Source organism: Strix uralensis, chromosome Z (assembly GCF_047716275.1).
Source record: "Strix uralensis isolate ZFMK-TIS-50842 chromosome Z, bStrUra1, whole genome shotgun sequence".
In the NCBI taxonomy this organism is placed as follows: domain Eukaryota; kingdom Metazoa; phylum Chordata; class Aves; order Strigiformes; family Strigidae; genus Strix; species Strix uralensis.
The window spans coordinates 89806464-89825910 of NC_134012.1; the positions used below are offsets into that span (position 1 = coordinate 89806464).

Genomic DNA, 19447 nt, shown 5'->3' on the forward strand with positions numbered 1-19447 from the left:
CACTTCAAAAAAAGAAAAAAAAAAAAAGAAAAAAGGAAAAAGAAAATAAATTAAGAATTAGCAAGGTTCATGGTATTTATAAAGATTACAGTCCTAGCTTGTGCTGAGCTGTGGTAAATAAGGCTTTCCCGGGGCAAAAAAAGAGAGGTAAAAGGACCCAGGTACTCCTGTGCCTTCTGCCCTGTGCTGGGAGTGACAGGAGCTGCCCTGGAGTCAAAAGCAGCAGGAGGAAAGATTTGTGCTCTGGAGAAGTGCAGTTCCTTCCCCTGTGCTCTCTGAGGAAGCAGAGCAATTCTCCAGTTACATTTATGGTCAAAAAAAAGTCCCAGCAGCAGTGCTGGGGTACTGGGAGGACAAAACACAGGCTCTGTATTCACCTGATTTGAGGGGACTGAGGTGGTCTGTCTATGAATTTGCTCTTGCAGGCATGCAATGCAGCAGGTAGTGCTGTGCAAGGAGCACCATGGGTTTGATACCTGGACTCCATCTTCATTAGCATCTCCACTGCCAAACCACTTGCTTCTCTTGGTCCAAATGACACCATGGTCCTTGACCTGAGCAAAGCAGCCACATCCTCTCTCATCTCAGGGTCCAATGTGCATCTGGGTCACCCTTGGGAGTTTAGCATTAGTGTTCATCTTGGCTCTTTTAGCCATCATGGGGTTTGTTGCTGTTGTTTGAAAAATAAAATGACTGTCCAGCTTTTAATTATTTGTAAGCATTTTAAGGCACACTGCTTAGGGCTACCATTGTTCCCTCTAGGACTGTTACTTGTAATTTACGTAGAATAGCACAAAACTTGCTCCAGGGCAATGTGAACCTTTCCACTAATCTCTTGAAGCTTTGGATCAGGATCTCAACACCTGCTAAGGTCAGGCCCTGTTAGGCAGTAGAACTTCTCTGCTAATTAACAACCAGTTTGTTCAGCTTTTTAAAAATCTGATTACTTTACTGGTGGTCTTGAGTGTCATGGTTTAACCCCAGCCAGCAGCTGAGCACCACACAGCTGCTCACTCACTCCTCCCCAGTGGAATGGGGCAGAGAATCAGAAAAGTGGGAAAACTTGTTGGTAGAGATAAAGACAGTTCAATAGATAAAGCAAAAGCTGCACATGAAAACAAAGCAAAATAAGGAATTCATCATTCCTTCCCATCAGCAGGCAGATATTCAGCCATCTCCAGGAAAGCAGGGCTCCATCACATGTAACGTTTACTTGGGAAGACAAATGCCATCACTCCAAACGTCCCCCCCCTTCCTTCTTCTTCCCCCAGCTTTATATACTAAGCATGACATCATATGGTATGGAGCATCCCTTGGGTCATCTGGGGTCAGCTGTCCCACCTGTGTCCCCTCCCAGCTTCTTGTGCACCCCCAGCTTGCTCACTGGTGGGGTGGTGTGAGGAGCAGAAAAGACCTTGACTCTGTGTAAGCACTGCTCAGCAATAACTACATCATCTCTGTATTATCAACACAGTTTTCAGCACAAATCCAAAACATAGCCCCATACTAGATACTGTGAAGAAAATTAACTCTAACCCAGCCAAAACCAGCACACCGAGTTAAATTGTTCCCCTGCTGTGATACAAAACATGTGTGAAATCAGCATAGGTGCAGGATCCCATTTTATTTCTAAGTGTTTCTTTTCCACTAAGATTAGGCTGGTCTGATCATAACTGCACACGTGGTTTTCTCCTTGACCGCAGTGGGAGACCTGTGGGAGAAGTAACTGCACCAACTGCCTCCTATTCGGGGTGATGATCATACTGTTGACTTTATTGGTGCCTTTCCAACTGTCCAGGAGTGTCGCTGGTGGGGTGATGTGTAACAAAAATGTTGTGGTCAAATCCTTCCTCATTTATTCTAACTTAAATATCGCTGTGTTCAAGATCTGGCACTTTTTTTTTTGCTCTGAGATGTCTTCTCATGCTTAGACTTCACTCCACCCTTTAAAAATAAGCAAGCACAGCATGGGAGTAAAGTTGCCCTTCTGTTTGCACATTCACTTCCCACCAGCCATTCCTCCCTGCCCAGTTCGCTGCACATCTTGGAGCAGGTTCAGTTTTCCCTGTACTCTGCCATCTCCCCAGGGTGCAGGAGAGGGAACTTCTGGGTGGGAAAAGGAAGGCAATCCTGTAATGGTACCTAATTTGGCATTGGAAATACGCTTGCTTTCCCCTTAGGCAATGGATCATGGAGAAGAGGAGACAAACATGACCTTGAAGCCAAGAAGGCATACTCGTACCTCCAGACCGTCACTCTGCTGAGGACCGTGAAGCCTGAGTTCGAGAAGTTTTCCCTGGAGGTGAAAAGTTCTGTTCAGAAGCAAGGTCTGCATGAGGATGACTACGTAAGTACTTGATGACAGGCATCAGGTCTTAACATCTTCAAAAACTTGCTCCTAGTTAAAGCAAAAGTAGCAGTGAGACCTTATCAGGACCGCATCACCTTGGTTCAGTTGTAAAATCCCACTGTTGCTTATATAATCTCTTTTTTTTTGTGTGTGTGGATAATTCAGATAGTCAGAATAGACTTGGTCTAAGTGCACTAAGTCTGTTCACCATCATCCATGACCAGTTGTCCTGTGTTCATCAGCAGGAAGGTTGCGGAAAGGCAGATTGCCAGGTCTCTCTCCCTCTCACACCAATCACTTGTCTTTTTTTAACAGGAAAAGAACTATATTCTTTTTTGTTTTCTCCCAGTGATTTTTTTTTTTTTTTGTAGAATCAGATCTCAGAAAATTACGCTCTCTGTATTGCATCTGATGAAGTTTTTCTTGATGTGAATGAGTGGTCATATTTCCCAACTAAGCATATTTAGGCTGTTGCTGTTGTTTATTTTAAACTGTCTAAAATATCAGTATAGTCCTTGTCAGTTGTTTTAAGCCTAGGGGAGTGCCACTGTCCTCCAGAGGTGGATGTGGGAAAGTATGTAGTTTTTTAATCTCCAAATGTAGGAGGAAGATGCCTCTGAAAATTGCTTTTGAGCTACTGCTAAGCTAGTTCGTTAGGCATTTTCATAGAAAAGTCTTCTGCGAAAGCAAGAATGTATAGCACATACCTATAGGGATTTCTGCGTGCTGATACAAGTACTTCCCAGACAGTCAGCCTTCCCCATGATGGGGAGTAAATTTTTCAAGTACTCTTATAAAGAAAAGAGGCTTGAAGAGAGTTTGTTCAGTCTTTAGCTGTAGGAAATGAGACCTAGAAATTGATGCCTGAAACTCAAGAAAGCAACCCAAAACCCTCATTTGCCAGCTCCCACTTAGGCATCTACCTCATCTCTTTGCTTTAAGCATGGTGTCCCTCACAGGTGGAGGCATCATCTTCAGTCTGAAGCACAGACTGATGAACTTGAATGTTAATAAATGACCTTTCCTGCAGTTTATTGTATAACCTCAGCTGTTGTCAGAAAACGTGTGCTTCTTAGAACTTGAATATATTTTATTTAAATATTTTGCTTAAAATGTTAAGTTTGAATCACATCAGTGGCTTATATTTTTCCTGTGAAACTTTCACAGTCTAGGCAGGCAGAAGTGGTCTTTTGTTGGCATTCTTTGCCTTGGGTTAGTGGAGAAACCCCAACTGCCGAGTTCAAGGTGCTACTCTCTGAAGAACCTGCTAAATGAGTTTTGAAGAAGGCATGGGATTACAGTTTTTTCTGTTCCTCCCTTTTGCCTCTAAGGGCCCTTTTTGCAGGTGTCACTTAGCAAGCTACATACCTTGAAAATCTGCCATGTGCTTATGGTTGTGGTTGGTGAGAAATCTGATTTTGTATATTAAAGATCCAGGCATCCACAGTTTTGTGGCTCTTCTAGTCTGGGCAGTGTGACTTTTCCCCAGATGAGAAAAATGCTAAACTGCCAAGAGCTCAGGATGCTCTCTGTGGGTGGTTTGGAGGCAGGCAAGGGGGTGCTTTGCTGTTCTTCAGTATGGGGACTCACTGCAAACCCTATGAAGTTCAGCGTTGATAGACACTGGATAGATGCAAGCCCTGTTATGGTCAGGCAGAAGAGGACCCATGAGAGAGCAAATCCCTCCCGTGCCAGCAGGGGGAAGGTTTTGCAGGCTAATGTGCTTGTTAGAGAGACTACTTGCACAGCTGCATACCCACTGCCAGAAGTCCTCTTTTCTCTTTCCTCACTCCATGGTTGCTTGTGCCATCAGTCTTCCATGCTGACAGTGCTCCTGGCTGTCCCAGGGCAGCTGCGCAGGTGCCTGGCTCCCTACCACCTCGTCCTTTACCACCTTCTGCCTGGCTCTGAGGGCTGCCTCTCCCTATATTCCATTCCCACCTGTCATTCAGAGCTTTTCATCTTGCTCCCTCACCCAAAAAGGTCAGCCTTTGCTAGGGCCAGACAGTGGCATGGGTCCCCTCCTGCTGCTACTGCTGCCTCTCTTCCCGCTCTTCCTTTCCCACCTGGTTTTCTGCACCCTTCCTAATCTCCCTACGTACACCTACGACAGCTTTCTGACATCTGAAACATCAATGCTTGACTCACGGGAAGCTCGTGGTGGAGGCCGTAGGGATGTGGGGTTCCCTGTGGAGGAGCTACAGATCATGACTATGGGGAAAGGAGGTTTGGTTTCAAATGCAGTGTTCTGATATTACATGGATGCTTAACTTATACAGACCTCAGCAGACCACCCCCCCCCCCATCTGCTTTCTCACAGCCTGCTAACCCAAGGGGATAATAAAACATCTTTAAGAGGGGTAGTCTCGGGTTGAGCATAGCAAAAAACATTAGCTGCTTTACTTCATTGACAGTGTGTGAATTTTAAGTGTCTATCTAGTTTGCTTTTCATCATTTATGATGAATTTTACATTTCCCCACTTTGGACAGTGGGAAAGAGATGTTTCATGTTCCCTTAACTGGTTGTCCTGCTGCCATGTTCGGAGGAGAAACATTTTGGGGCAGCCTTCAGGCTTAAGAAAAAAAATCCATTAAACAATGGAGAAAAGTAAAAAGCCAAACTGAGGGCCACTTCCTTCCTCTCTGAAAGATATGTGGGTAGTGGACACCTCATTAATGGTGCTTCTTTTGACAGCATGGGAAGAAAGTGGCAATTTTGGCCTGGGCATGCACTAAGCAAGGCTGTGTCATCCAAGGGAAGCTTGGGAGGGAGAGGTCCTTCAGCTGAGTGGGTGGGAAGTGACAGAGGTGGATTTTTCTCTGGATTCTGCTCCTGAAAACAGAAACTCTGGGGAAAGATAGTCGGTGGTGCAGTCCATCTCAAGTCCTATCTACGGGTGTTGAAATATAATCCTCATCCCTTTCTGCTGTGTCCCAAGAGGATTAACTCAGGGAGGTTTGGATTTGAAGCATTCAGTTTTCTGCTTCTCTGTGTGGATTTTTTCAGTGTCATGGGAAAATGGGGCCCCAGGTCCATGGTCTAAATTATCTCTCAGTGACCCTAACTCAAATAAAAGTCATTAGCACTGCCATTTTGTCCTGGCCTCTTGCCAGCACTAATCCCAAAGGCATTATTATCTACCAAAAAAGAATACCATAAAAACGGAAAATAAGCAGATGACAGAAGGAAAGATAAGGTAGACAGAAAGGGCAAAGTCCTAAAGCAGCAGCTGTCCAGTTGCCAGATGGAGAACACATATGGCCCTTGGAGGAGTAACAGGTCAAAGAGCATTGGCCATCTTCATCTCCAGCTGTGAAATCACACAGAAAAGAGAAAAATATGTTCTGGGTATGTCTTTCCGAGGTCAGAAGTTGCTATTGTTTCTGCCTGGGTGTTATGCTGTGGAAATGGGGAAGGTGGAAGAACCTGTCCCTTGTGGGTGAGCAGGAAAGCATGGAAAATGCAATTTCTCTGACTCCTCCAGGAATCTCGTGTGTGAAGGAAGAAGCTTCCTTAAGCACCTTTTAACTAGACAGCATCAAAAATAAGAGTGGCAGAGATGTTTTGAGAAAGCATCTTAGAAGTAGTTGGGTAGGTATTAGCTGCATAGGATGGGGCTAAAAATGGTCATGTTCCCTGTCTACAATGTCTCATTGCAACATCCTGTTGCAACAGCTGCCTGAGTCCATTAGCAAATATTATTAGTTTGCTTGGTCACCACTTTCAGAGCCTACAAGCAGTTACTGTCACATTAATGTAACCCAAACAACTGTGGGCTGAAGCATCAGATCTCCTCAGCCCTCCTTTCAGCATACAGTAGTGCCATGATTTTTTCAAGAAACATCCTGTAGTTCTGTAGAAATCCTGATCATTTTATTTCACACCTACCTGGAGACTGACTTCTCTGATAAAATAGCCCAAAAAAAGAGGAATTTTTTCAAAAATCTGTTGAAATTTGAGGTTCAGGCATACGGACAGTAGAATCACTTTAATGTTATTACACAAATAATAGCAGTTTTCTCACTTCTGTAATGTTAATGTGTTACCAAGACATTAACAACAATGTGTCCTGGTCTCTATAAACCAATTGAGATCCTTGGTTTAATTGCAAAATACAGGACAAGTTCTGCTATAGCCTAGGTGAGGCAGACAGCAATGAGAATTGCATGCATTTACTTGAAAGAAGAATTTGAAACTGTCTCTGAATTGGTGTGTGAATAAGTCCCAACAGTTACTCTAGTTAAAAATGTTTATGAATAAATAGCATTTTAGTTAAAGTATATGCATAAGCCATTTTTATTAAATAATGCCGAACACTTAATGAATTGGTGGTAGGCTGCAGTTTGGAAGCTCTTAATGCACCTTCTGTTCCTGACTCAGGCCTAGAATTCAATAAATGGTTTTTTTATGTCCAACCCAGTATTCTGAGCTGCAGTGATTTTACAGCCCAGGATATTTGCTCTTCTGAGGTTACAGACCACCCATGGCTTGTTTTTTCTTCTCATTTAAAAGCTGAAAATGTAAGTAATTAAATATTTCTGCTGTGTCAACTACATGACAGCATTGTTCACAAGGTAGATGCGTGGATTTTATCCTATCCACAGCCTTTTCACACCAAAAATGAGCAGCAGGAGGGGGGAACCGGAGCCCAATTTGCCTGTAAAGTTATCTCAGTGAAAGAATGAACTACATAGATCAATTAGATCAGCGAGATGCTACTACCTATTAGAAAGGGCAAGTCTGTTTTATTTAACATTTTCAGCCCTGAAATGAGAAGTGGTTCATATAAGAGCAACTGTTCGAGCTCCAACAGTTAACTACAAAAGCTACGTGGGAGGTAGCTGTGCTCATAAAGTTTATCATCTCATCCATAATATCCATGCCAGACTCTTCCCCATGTGTATTCCTTACGTCAGCCTTTTAATTAGGATTGTACAGCAGCTAAGATAAGGGTTGGGAGAAGTGAGTAGTTCAGTCATGTCACTGGGAGAGACGCTGAAAATGTAATGTATTCAGCAGTGTATGTCCCGCTTGTCTTTTTTCAGGCACAGGCAGGCAAGATTAATGACAGGCAGGCTTTTGTGTCTATTCTGACTACACCAGGATGGAAGAGAGTTTTGGGGAGATTTTTTTTTTCCCCGAAAAAACCCTGCCAGGGAATAATTTGTTCAAATGAATAGGTCTATTCAGCTGCTGGAGTGCTTTGCTAATTGTGTTTGAAAGAATAAAAGCAAACCACAAGCTGCTTTCAGCAGCCGGAAAAAACGGGTTCACATGCCAGCTTATTAACAAGATGAATTCTATTAGTAAAACATATTTAGGATTTTCACGACCAGCCCTTCACCTCTTGGAATTAATGAGAGTTTTTTTAATTTCTGTAAGAGCAGTGTTGAACTCTGGACTGCTACATTTGGTGAATACAGCAGACACTTTTTGCTAAAGTTAATGCTTTCTCAGTGATATGAAAGACTAGTGTCTTCCATGTTGGGGTCTCAGGCAAAACTACAGTGTAATAGTATGTTATTTGCCATTAACAGATGTCATAAAAGATAGTAAAAGAAATAAATTATTATTCTCTCTTCCAATGGATTTCTGTTTAGTTTTTCTAGCCTGTCTAAGCATATTTTTGAAGCTGTCTTAAACCATGGAAGAGATAGTATAAAACTGTAAGTATATCTGAAAATAGTAACATCTGAACTCTTTGGGAATGTAAAAGTTTAGAGTTGATCTTCATATATATATGTTGTATATTTTCCATAGCCCCATGTTTTTACTTGGGTTTCACAGATATTCACATTCTACTTTACTAAACAGACACTCAGACATTTATGGGCAAGGCACTCTCCCTTTGAAGTGCTTGCTAGAAATACACCTTATTTTCCACTAATAAAGTGTGAAAAATATGTCTTCCAACAAAGTTCATGACCTCTTTTAGTTTTTAATGTCTCTCCATTCCATTTGCGTTGCTAATGATCCAAAAGCTAATTTGTCCCGTTGAGGTCTTGTTATCATGTAAATTCGTAGGATTTTTGATACTGGCATTAAACGGTCCTCAGCTTTGGCTCCGAGATGTTTGCATGAAGGCAAGGAGAGATTACGTATCTCGTTTTGCACAAAATGACACTTAAAAAGTGAAAGGCCTTTGCTAACTAAATTTCTGGCAGCTAATACCTTCTCCTACAAGCCTTGTCCCCTGAGTAGCTTATGAAAATAACACTCAGTTGAAAGTTTCCTTTTTAACTGGAAAATACCCTCAGCTCAACAAGGCATGAAGCAGGAGGTTTGGGTGAGCCTGTCTCACATCAGGATGCTGTTGCAGCCAGCAGCAGCGTCCCGGGCAGGCAGATGGAAGTTGTTTTCTCATGGGAGTATTGTGCTTGCCAGATGGTGGATGGGATGCTCCAGCCTCAGCACTGTGGGTGCTGCCAAGGGCTCACCTGTGTAGCCTCATGCTGCAGTAACACAGACTGAGTTAGTAGTTCATTGTGTTTCCCGAAAAGTGGATTCGTGCCCGACAGTAAACTGATCATGCCACGCTCAGGAGAGATACTGTATTTATTCAGGCCTGGGTGCTCAGTGGACTTTTCCACTGGTCAAGCACACCAACATCAGGTTTTCATGCTCCTTTCGTACACAAAAATGAGAGATTAGTACTTTTCCATAACACGCCTGGTAGGTACTGATTGGTTAGTGATTAACATACAATTATAATATGGCTTACCTAGTGCTTCTAGTACTATGCATGCTCAGGGGAAGGGTCTTAACCTGGACGGGGGTCTTTTTGACCTGTGGTTGTGTTCTTTAGTATTATGATGAAGGTAGTTCACTTTCAGGACACTCAAAAGTTAGTTTCATTGTCAAGTTAAGTAAGCAAATAGTCACTTTGCCAAGTTGTCAAATAACTCATTCTCAAGACAATCCCAGACATTGTCTTTATGGTCCAGGACGTTCTACCTATTTTCTAGGGTTTGGAGACCAAAGCTTGTTCTCTTGCTTGACCTCACAATTGTTCCCATATGATAACTATAGCTACTAGCAAAATCATTAACCGTGGCTACTAGCAAATGTGACATATACTATATCAATTGTTTGAAATCTGGCTGAGCCGAGCAGTTTAGTCAGAGAGTTTGATTAGGAGGGTGGCAGGTGCTGGGTGGGAGGAGACACATTTTATTTTCTTTAGGGGCATAAAGGAAGGACAGTTCTTCAAGGCCAGAAATGCCTTTTCCTTGTTTGAGAGCTCCAGAGCAGAAGAGGTGTTGCCTCCACAGGGGAAGATCCCACACACTGAGGTGGTTCAGAGAAGCTTCCTGTACTCATTTGAGCTATTGAAATGATGAAAGCAATCCTGAATGACAGCAATGCAAGGTCTAACTTTATGACATTCAGGTGACAAGTCTTCCTGAAAGAAAGTGTAGGTGGCAATCAGTAACACCTCAAGCCTGTGATCTCTTGCTGTGTCGGCACATGCATTTCTTATGGCTGAGTGCTGGGAGGTTAAGCAACCTGAATGTAGTTCTAACTCACTCTCCAGAGGGACAAACCTTTTAACAGGAGGGCACACTGACCCTGTGGGTGAGTCAAATCTCCCAGATGTATGAGCGTTGGCAGAGCGAAGGCAGGCAGCAGGGCTCGGACGTGCTCCACTTGGGCAGTGAGAGAAGATCAGTGTACTGCACTGCCAGCTCTGATTTTTTTTCAGTGGATATTTAGCAGTTCCTCTGATGCAGAGGGGTTAATGTAGTCAGCCTGTGAGGATGGGCTGAGTGAATAAAGGCAACGGTGTTCTTGTGCACACAAGGAGCCATAGGAACCCACAGGAGGATACTCCCAACTTTCCTTCTCTCTTTAGTAGATATTTTTTCATTAGGAAAGGAAGCCTGAGACTAAAATCAAAAGGTTTAGTCCACTCTGAGAAGAACTAATCTATCAAGGCGGATTGAAAAGACAAGGACTGTCTATGTCCCAGAGCAAATGAGTAAGAGGGGCATGAGAAAGGGGCATGGGACAATGGGAGGAGGGTAGGTGAGGAGCTCTGGGCACCCTTCGATTGGCGACTGGGAACAAGGCAGCATTCAGTAGGCAGGAGGACATTTACATTTGATGGGACACACGTTTGTACAATGCTTACAGTTAGCCTGCCAGACTGCAGACTCAAAATACCTTAGAAAGCAAAATCAAGCAGAATCTCAGGGATCAGTCAGTCAATAAGGAATCAAGAAGCTAGAGTGAGGGTTTAGCCTTTTGGAGGGGCTGTAAATCCTCAAATTTTGAGGTGTTAACTACCATGCTGCTGCTTGAGAGTGGGAGGACACATTCCAGGTGATTAGCTGCCTGCTGGCAGGCACATATAAATATTGTTGGAGATAGATGCTGTACCTCTCCTTTCCTGTCCTAGTGGGATCCTCACAGGTATGCCAGTGAAGGCATGGTTAATAAGCCAGCTGAACACCTTTCATCAGATATCCAGTAACTGAAAGAAAATAACAAAAACAAGTTATTAATTTTTAAATTATTTGGAATAGAAGCATGATTAATAGCAGCCTGAGGGCTGGCATTAGTTCCATGCCATTAAGGTTTTCAAGTTCACACTCCCATTTACCCTCGAAGGATCATTTGTCATAGCAACCTCAGCCTCAGGTGGGCTCTTCTGGCAAATGACATAGTTCCAGCCCAGAGGTACCCCAGGTGTTGGCAGGTCATCCCTCTCCCCCAGCACCCAGGTTTCAGCTCCGGGGTGCATGCACCCCAGGATGCCCTGCAGACAGGGCAGGGGAAGGGTGGAGCTCAGATTCCCTGAAAGCAGGGATTTGATCCTGAATTTCTCTCATGCTAGCACAGCAGTCATAGCCCCGGGGCTTTTAGATGAAAGGGGTAGGGGATTTGAAAGGACTGACTCCCTCTGTAAAGACTTGACTGCATCTCCATGTAGTGGGGAGTTCCTTACCTGCCTGTGTGAGAGTAACTGGGTCACATCCATCCCTCATTCTCTACATCCTCTGCTGGCAAGGGTGAGGCGGGGTGCTGTTGCTTATGAATCCTGGTTTTATGTGCCTAATTTTTGCCTGGTACTGAATAAGGAGATTAGATGACTAATCCCAGCTCTGAGCATACTTTTGAACGAAGCACTACTTTTGGCTGTACCTAAATCATCCATGTTTATCCAGCCCTTAAGACTGCTTCTAAAGCAAAAGCTCCTCTGGGTAGCCTTTGCTAGCCTACTGCAAAGCAGAAATATGATGGTCCTTTCATCAGGTGGCTTTTTACCCCATCAAAGATTTCATCAGCTCACCCTCATACTATTTATTCACCAGCTGGTGTAGCACAGGTAAATTCAGTTTGAACATGCGAGTTTTGTCTTGAGTTTTGCATGAGATCTGATGTAATCTTGAGAATTTTTAGTATAGAAACAAACATTTCTGTGATTTTTGTGATTTAGTGATAATGTTAGAAAACAATTGCATATTGTACAAGGATAAACATTTAACAAAAAATGTCCTTCCTGTTTGTCCTAGCTCTGCATTTATTTAAACCAGTTAGCTTATTTTAGCAAGTAGAACTGATTTTTTCAGATGAGTGACTCTGTCATCCCGAAAACTGAAATATCTTCCTGCTTGAAAAACAAACTTGCTCACTGACATTTAAAACTTAATATCTGATGAAAGGACTGAGATTTTTTTTTTGATTACGAGGTGTTTATCTGCAATTAAAATGTCCCAACGGCTGCATAGTGCTAACTTAAAATGTAAGTCTTCATTACAACTGTACAACAGGTTATTATCACACTACCAATGGGGTCCTTAGAAAAATCTATTTAAAACAAGCATGTTTTAGTTTCTGTGTGTGTTCAGCTGCAAAGAGTAACTTCTTTAATATTTCTTGTGTTTCACCACTGTGACTAGAAGTATGATTTCTGAACATAGTTTTGTAACTCATCACATGAATGACCACATAGTTTGTTAGAAGGCAGGAAAGCCTAAAAAAGTAGAATGGTTAACTTTAAATGACAGCAATACCTTTTATAGTTAAGATCCCTTCAGTATTCAAGCAATGATAATACAGTGCTGAGTGCTAGAGATCCTTTGCATTGGTCATTTATCTGGAGTTAGAGTGTATTATGAACAAGTGGAGGTGGATTTCACCTTAACCTCAGGAGCACATTAATGCATTCTTTGAGTCTGTCCTTTTCCTTGATAGGTGGCCTGGAGCCCTTTAGAGCTAAATTATGTAGGTGAATAGTATGCGTGTAAAGTAAAAAAATAAAGGAAAAATTCCCGTAAATTATTATTCTGTAGGTAGTTCATTTCCAGTACAAAACAGTGCTGCTCCTTAGCTACATTGGTTGCACTCCTTTGAGACGAATATTAAAAGGTAATACAGGAACCAAAACCCCAGAAGGGAGATGGCTGGTACTAACTTGCAGAAGGAATTAGTGAGCACGTTGGATAGAGCCAGGAATAAATCCCACACAGGTTTGCAGGGAGAAAATCTGGTCCCAGAAGTGCTCCCCATTCCTGGAGCAGAGCAGTTTTCAGCTCATCCCCCTCCTGCTTTGGCTGTGCCATTGGAGGGCTGGGGGCCGTCTGAGACTCAGTGATGTCAGGCCGTGGGTTTGGTCCGAAGTTCATGCAAATCAGCAACAGTACCCTTGATGTGAGCTGACTGTGGGTAAGGCTCTAAATCTGCTGAAGTAGCGATTCTCGTGTTTGTGTTTAATGGAAGGAACGAGTTTTGGCTGTATCTTGAAAGTTTTCTGCCTGGCCTGTTGGCAGCAGGCACTAGGGTTTTAAAGCTGTTTTCTAGATAACCATAGGAGAGTGTTGCAAGCAATAAACAAACAAAGAATGAGCAGCTCTCGCAGGCAGTGGGGTGGAAGGGTTCCTCCATGCTCTTGCATCTTGGTTGTTGCTGTGCCCTGTCACATTTTAGCTGGAGTTTCACAGCACAGCTCCCCTGCAGCCTGGGACTGAATAGGTTTCTGTTTCAATTCACCCTTGAGACAAAAGAGCAACTTGTGGCTGCCCCAGCCAGATGACAGTGAGTAAATCTACCAGTCTTTCAAGAATAGGGTATTAAGAAAAACAAGGAAAAGAGCATGAAGAATGAGGATGAGATAGAAGAGAGAAGGAGCTGGTTTGTGGTTAGTTTTCTTTCCCTAGGAAGAAAATAACCTTTACTGACAAAATCCCTTAACTCCCTGAAATTGGCAGCCTTTTTAAAGTAAATCCCACATCTTGGTTGTTAATTTACTTTTATTTTCTTTTTGCTAATTTCTTTTATTTCAGCAGACGTTTTTATGGAACAGAGGGCTGGCTTCTTGTCTACAAGAATGGTAAAATGGATGGGAGTTCGTCACTGGCAGTATTTCAGTCCTGCTGGAGTAAGCATCCTCTTGTCTAGGTGGAGCAAGGGTAGCAGTGGTTTGGCATGCCTCGGGTGCAGATCAGCTTATGCACCAACTGGTGAGATGCATGGCTGAACAGTGCAGACAGGCAAAGGCATGGTCTCACCCTGAAGGGAAAGTGCTTAGCTGCAGCAGAGCAACTTTGTGTCCAAATCAAACAGAAAGTGCAGTAACAGGAGGGATCTTTCTTTACATCTTGTCTCTGAAATGGTGCTTGCAGGCTGTTTCATGATGTTGGTGAGCAGGTGATGGTCTGTGACTGCTGCTTGCTCTCCAGATGTAGTCATCACCCTGGTTTTTCTACCTACACCTTCTCTGTCAACTTGCACTTCAATTACAAAGTCCTCACGCTGCGGCCACATTGCCTGGTGTGCAGTGTGCTTAGGTGGAGGCATACGTCTCCATCTAGTCTGTGCTCAGTGTTACTGCTGTACCAATAAATACAAGCAAGGGGATGGACACAAGCAGGCAGCCTTGTTGGGAAAAGCCTCCTTAAAGTTAAAGGGAAGTGATGTCTTGTGATTGTCAAGTGATGTCAAGATTCTCTCTTGCAGAGCTGAATTTTTAATCTATAATTTTAAAGCAGAGTATAAGCCTCAGTTTGCAGAATTCACATAATAAAGGCACGTGCTCCCCTATAAGAAAAGTCTTATGTGGGTTTCCACATACACACTGTCACCCTGTGAAAGACGAAATTGATGCAACAGTGTTTGAATAAATCTCTTCTAGTTATTCACAAGGTTTTATCGTTATGTGACATCTCCTTACACTGGGGAATGCTTATGCTCTTTTTCTAGGGAGACATGTGGGTTCCAGCCCCAAATAACAATTGGGACAGTTATCTGTCATTTAGAAAACCAAGTCCTGAGCTCTGGCCTCATGTATTCTTGAGTGGGTGCCAGCTTACGTATTTATGTATTTATAGTGAGTTGATATCAGTGAATACAGTGAGAGACTGTCCTTGGCTACAGCTGTGTTGCCCAGAATTTGGCATCACGCCATATGTTCTTTTTGAGTTGTGAATTAAATATTGAGGAAATGGCCTTCTCTGGAGAAGGCATGTGTTTCTATTATTTTTCTCTTTCCCTTCCTGTTTCTTTGAACCACTAAGGTCCAACTCTGGTAGGGAAGCAGTCTGGTTCCCCAAGTGACAGGCTGTATTTTTAGTATTAGGCATCTAAACATACAGCTTTGATTAACTATTTACAGCTTTATCCTCCTTTCCATTTGGTTGGTGGGCTGGTTTCACAGTGATGTGATCTCTGTGGAAACAGGTCAGGTCATGTGTCCGTGTCTGTAGGCACCACAAGACATGCTGTTTATGCCAGCTGGCTATGGGTCAATGCTGTGACTTTGCATTTGTTACACTTGGGAGTCCTTGAAGTCCCCGATGCAGGGGAGTAGCTGTTATCCATAGGTGAGATTTAGAAACTGTGGGTTTCTGTTGCATAGGGGCATTAAGAAATCACATGAGGATCTGAGGAACTGGATGATGAGTTAATGAGAGCTGTGATAATCCTGTTACAATGGTAACACACAGGATGATATGTGGTAGTGTTATGGCAGTAGGACTAATAAATTACTGCAAAGCTGAAACTGGATACAGCATTAGTGGTTTGAAGTGCACTTCACCTATTTTCAGGTAATGCTCAGATGTAAGGATATTCTTCCCTCAGCTTCACATTCTCAGTCTGTATCTTGCTTCAATCCAGAGCATCTCACAGAGTTTATGCAAATTGAACGTTTAACAGAAAACCAGTTTGTAACAATTTTATCTTTAAAAACAAATTTAAAATCTAATCAGTTGTATCTGTCTATCATCTACTGTATGGAGATCATGAGCACCTTATTCTGGATTTATGCAGCTCAGAGTAAGGGCATAGCAACTCATCAAGGAATTGCTGAGGGCCCCTGTGCATACCCAGGAACTTAAAGAAGTACTTGTAACAATGGCATCAGCAGTGGCAATGTCCTGAATGGGAGCATGTAACATCAGCAAATGGTATCAAAGAGAATAGTCCCTGCTCCAAAGGTCAGTGAAAAGTAAATTGCTGGGGCGTGAGTCAATCAACAGAAGACAACCAAATATACATGTCAAGAAGTGCATGTAAAAAAGTTAGCTGTGTCAGGATTTCTTGGAAAAGCTCATAAAGGAAGAACTGTAATTATAATTGGCTTGATGAAGAAAGATTAAAAAGAGTACTGACAGTTAAATTACAGCTGTTTAGAAAAAGGCTGTTTTTGAAACACATTGAAACAGCCTGAGATAGTAGGAAAACACCTACTTAAACTATGAAATGTGTTGCTGTGCTGGAGAAGTCCATAGTCGTGAAGCAGGTGAACCAACTTGACATCAGATTGCTTTGAAGTACATCACAGCATATATATATTTGGAATATAGTTGCTGTATTTGAACTTCATTGCCGTGTTTTTACTGTGTCATGCCATAGTTTTACAATGTAACACAATATTGCTAAAATTCATGAGGGTTCATTTACAGTATTCATAGTCCTGAGGTTAGATGAGCTTCATGTGTTTATAGGATCAAACTTCCATACTTGATTGCTTCAGGTTTCATCCCTGTAGACTAATCTGAAAGAGGGTAGACTTTCAATGGGCATTTGCTCACCTGAGCATCATGTCAAGTATGAAATTGGTAAGATTTTTGCAAAAAGTCGGGTATACCCTACACAATTCCCCAGGGTCCTCACTGATTTTGGCTGGGACTATAGTTTGACAACTTGAAAATCACTGCGAATGTACTGGGAAGTAGATGCAGAGACTGAGTTGGGGGAATATTAGCTGTTTGCTTGTGCAGTAAAGTGATGATGACCCTCCTCACCTAGCACTGAAGTGGTATGAATTGGTGGAATTGCTGTGATTCAGAGCTGGGTGGTTCCAGGTGGAAGACAATAAGCTTACTTAACAGTCAGTGGGCAGGATATGGAAAATTATGGGTCCTGCATAGCTGTAGCTTGGCTGTCTTCCATGTCGGTAGTATTTCGCATTGCTGTGTATGCTGTTAACACCTTGCTATATATGAATAGTGTGGTCACACTATAGCTGCTTGGGGAACTATAACTTTGAACCGTGTAAAATTTATTCATGTGATTTCCATGGTGGGTTTTTTCTTCTGGTGGAAGATGGTCAATTAAGAGTAGAAAGGTAGGAAATTAAAAGACACAAATGTATGCTTAACTCATCCAGCTATGCAGTTAGCTTACCTGCTTTTTAGTTATATGGTACCTTGAATGGGATATGGAAGTAATACAGAAGATTTGTCATCAGGGGGGGTTTCCACATATTTGTATTGCAGTCTGCAAAGATGTTCAGCAAACTTGGCAGCCTCTCTGCTGCCACTCATATTGCTGATGACACATGTTGTGGGGTGGCTCTGCTCTCCAATATGGGTCAGGGACAACAACATTTTAGTAGATCTGACACGCAAATTATGATCACAGCATTTGGAGCTCAGCTTGCACCTGTAATTAAAAAAACCCAGCATAAATCGAAATGGAAAATACCATAATCAAAAACTTCTGCTTTTTATTAAGAGCTGAACTAAAAGAACTGTTAATTACCTATAAGATTTGTGGATCTTTAATAGCTTTTATAATCTGTTTAGTTTTGTCCTGAGGGCTGTCTGATGTTGAACCACACATTATTAATTACCATGGAGACTTTCAAGCAACCTGTAAAGACATCTTCATATTTACACTCATCCCTGTTTGAAACGTTCACGGAACATATACTTATTCCAACCCTTTTTAACCCTTTTCCTGCAGCAAAGGAAGGATGGGATTTTTTGGTAAGCATTATTTACTCTTACTGTCAGGTATTCTAAAATTACAGGCCAAAAAATGTAAAAATTGTTGAGGAAAATTTAGTATCAGTCTGTTTCATCATTTCTGATAGGTGACTGTGTAATCATTTGATAGGCCTGAATGTGAAACAGAATCTATGTTAAAGTAATAGAAAAAGAAGAAGAAAGAAAATCCTTTATACCCATGAGGGTACATGAGATATCATTAACAGAGTTAATGTTGTCCAGAAAGGAAGTCCTGGGACTATATGGCTTGGGACTGTTCTAATAAGTCAGGAGTGGTATCAGATGGGACGAATTTTGCACTCTTTTTACTCAGAGAATCCATTGTAGGCAGTCACAGGCAACAGGGCTGCAAAATGAACCTGAGTGAGCTCTGGGCAGGTGGAAAATGGAGTGAAAAAAGAGCAATCCCTTCGAAATTATCTGCAGCCATTACTTCGCATTGTAATACCTCCCATCTCTGATGTTTTCTCTTTTCTAGGTTAGAGCAGTCTTATACATCATGCAACCTATTCTCTGTGTAGGATCGTGGCAAATTCTAAATGGGCGAGCATCGATGATATGTGGGAAAACCCTATGCCCTTCATGGCATCCTGTATCCCCTTTCAAGAATTGGTGCTGGAACACGTTCCTGAAATAATGTGAAAAGTAGCCAGTGTGCCCAACATAAGGTTTGGCTGGGGAGTGTAGGCGTGATCTCACATGCAAACAGTGAATATTACTGTTTTAGAAGAAGATTTGACATGGCATAAATTACCATCACTTTCAGCTTCCTTGACAATGTAAGATAAAATGCTGGGGTTTGTACATCTTCTGATGTTTTTCTAATGTGATTTTTCGCATGTAATGTCAGGGGTTTTGGCCAAGAGTCAAGGCAAGGGGCTGTGGCAGTAACCTCCCGAACTGCCAAGTGAATTTTGACAGGGCTTGTCTGGCAAATCTGCAGTGTCTACAGGAAGGTTTTCAGGCTGGTGGCATAGGTAGATTTCAGATTGAGCAAATCAGCTGACAAAGTGGATTTTGAAGGTTGCTGTGTTACAGAGAGGTTTTTGCCATGGACAAAGGAAGTGACAAATAGCTTTCCTTGAAACGGATGCCAGCCACAAGCTGTAAATCAGCCAGCAGGAGGTAAAGCAACTAGAGAGACTCATTTCTCTCCGGAGAGAATGAGTGTCACATCAAGAAAGGCCATGTTTGACCATCCACAGGCCACTTGGACTCTAACACTGGCACATAAAGCAGTTGTCAAGCTTTGTGGTTTCTTGGTTTGGGTTTTTTTTTCAGTTCTGAAAAATTAAAGCCCCTGCTGGCAAAGCCTGTCCTAGTGTGCACTCTGTCCATCAGCTCTTGTTATTCCACCAAAAGCCTGACTTTCACCTCTTCTTTCATGCTTTCTCCTTAGGTCAAAACTGCAGCTGCCTTTTAGTCTTTGACTGTCAGACTGAGCTGAGCTGTTCTGCGCCTTCCGTAGCACTGTGGGTTCTTCCCCTAAACTGGTGGTGCATTTTCTTAATGAAAAATAGGTTGGAGTTACCTAAAGGTCCAATTTTAAATGTCAGAGCAATGTAAACTTTTGTATTATCGGTAAATAATTCTGAAATTCTCCTAACTGTTGGCAACTGGTTTAAGAGTGAAGTAATATCTTGCATGGAATTACATTACTAGGGGTTTGGTTAGTTCAGCTTAGCCAATCAACTGTGTAGTACTTTTTATCTATGGAGCAGTTATTTACTTAACCAGTTACATGGTTTTTTATCTTTTAACATTTTTAATGTCCAGATAAAACTGTGAGAGTTAGAATAGCACTTTATTTACCAGCATTTAAAATTGTTTAGATGCACTGAAGTGGAAGATAAGCTAAATGTT

General features: G+C 42.3%; 1 protein-coding gene across 1 annotated transcript in view; it reads left to right on the plus strand.

Annotated features, from left to right (window-relative positions):
* Positions 1 to 19447, plus strand: part of NPR3 (natriuretic peptide receptor 3) — a 48610-nt gene that overhangs the window by 8889 nt on the left and 20274 nt on the right. Inside the window, exon 3 of the mRNA XM_074856352.1 lies at positions 2181 to 2347. Within this exon, the coding sequence (XP_074712453.1) occupies positions 2181 to 2347 (167 nt within the window). The remainder of the gene's footprint in view (positions 1 to 2180; positions 2348 to 19447) is intronic.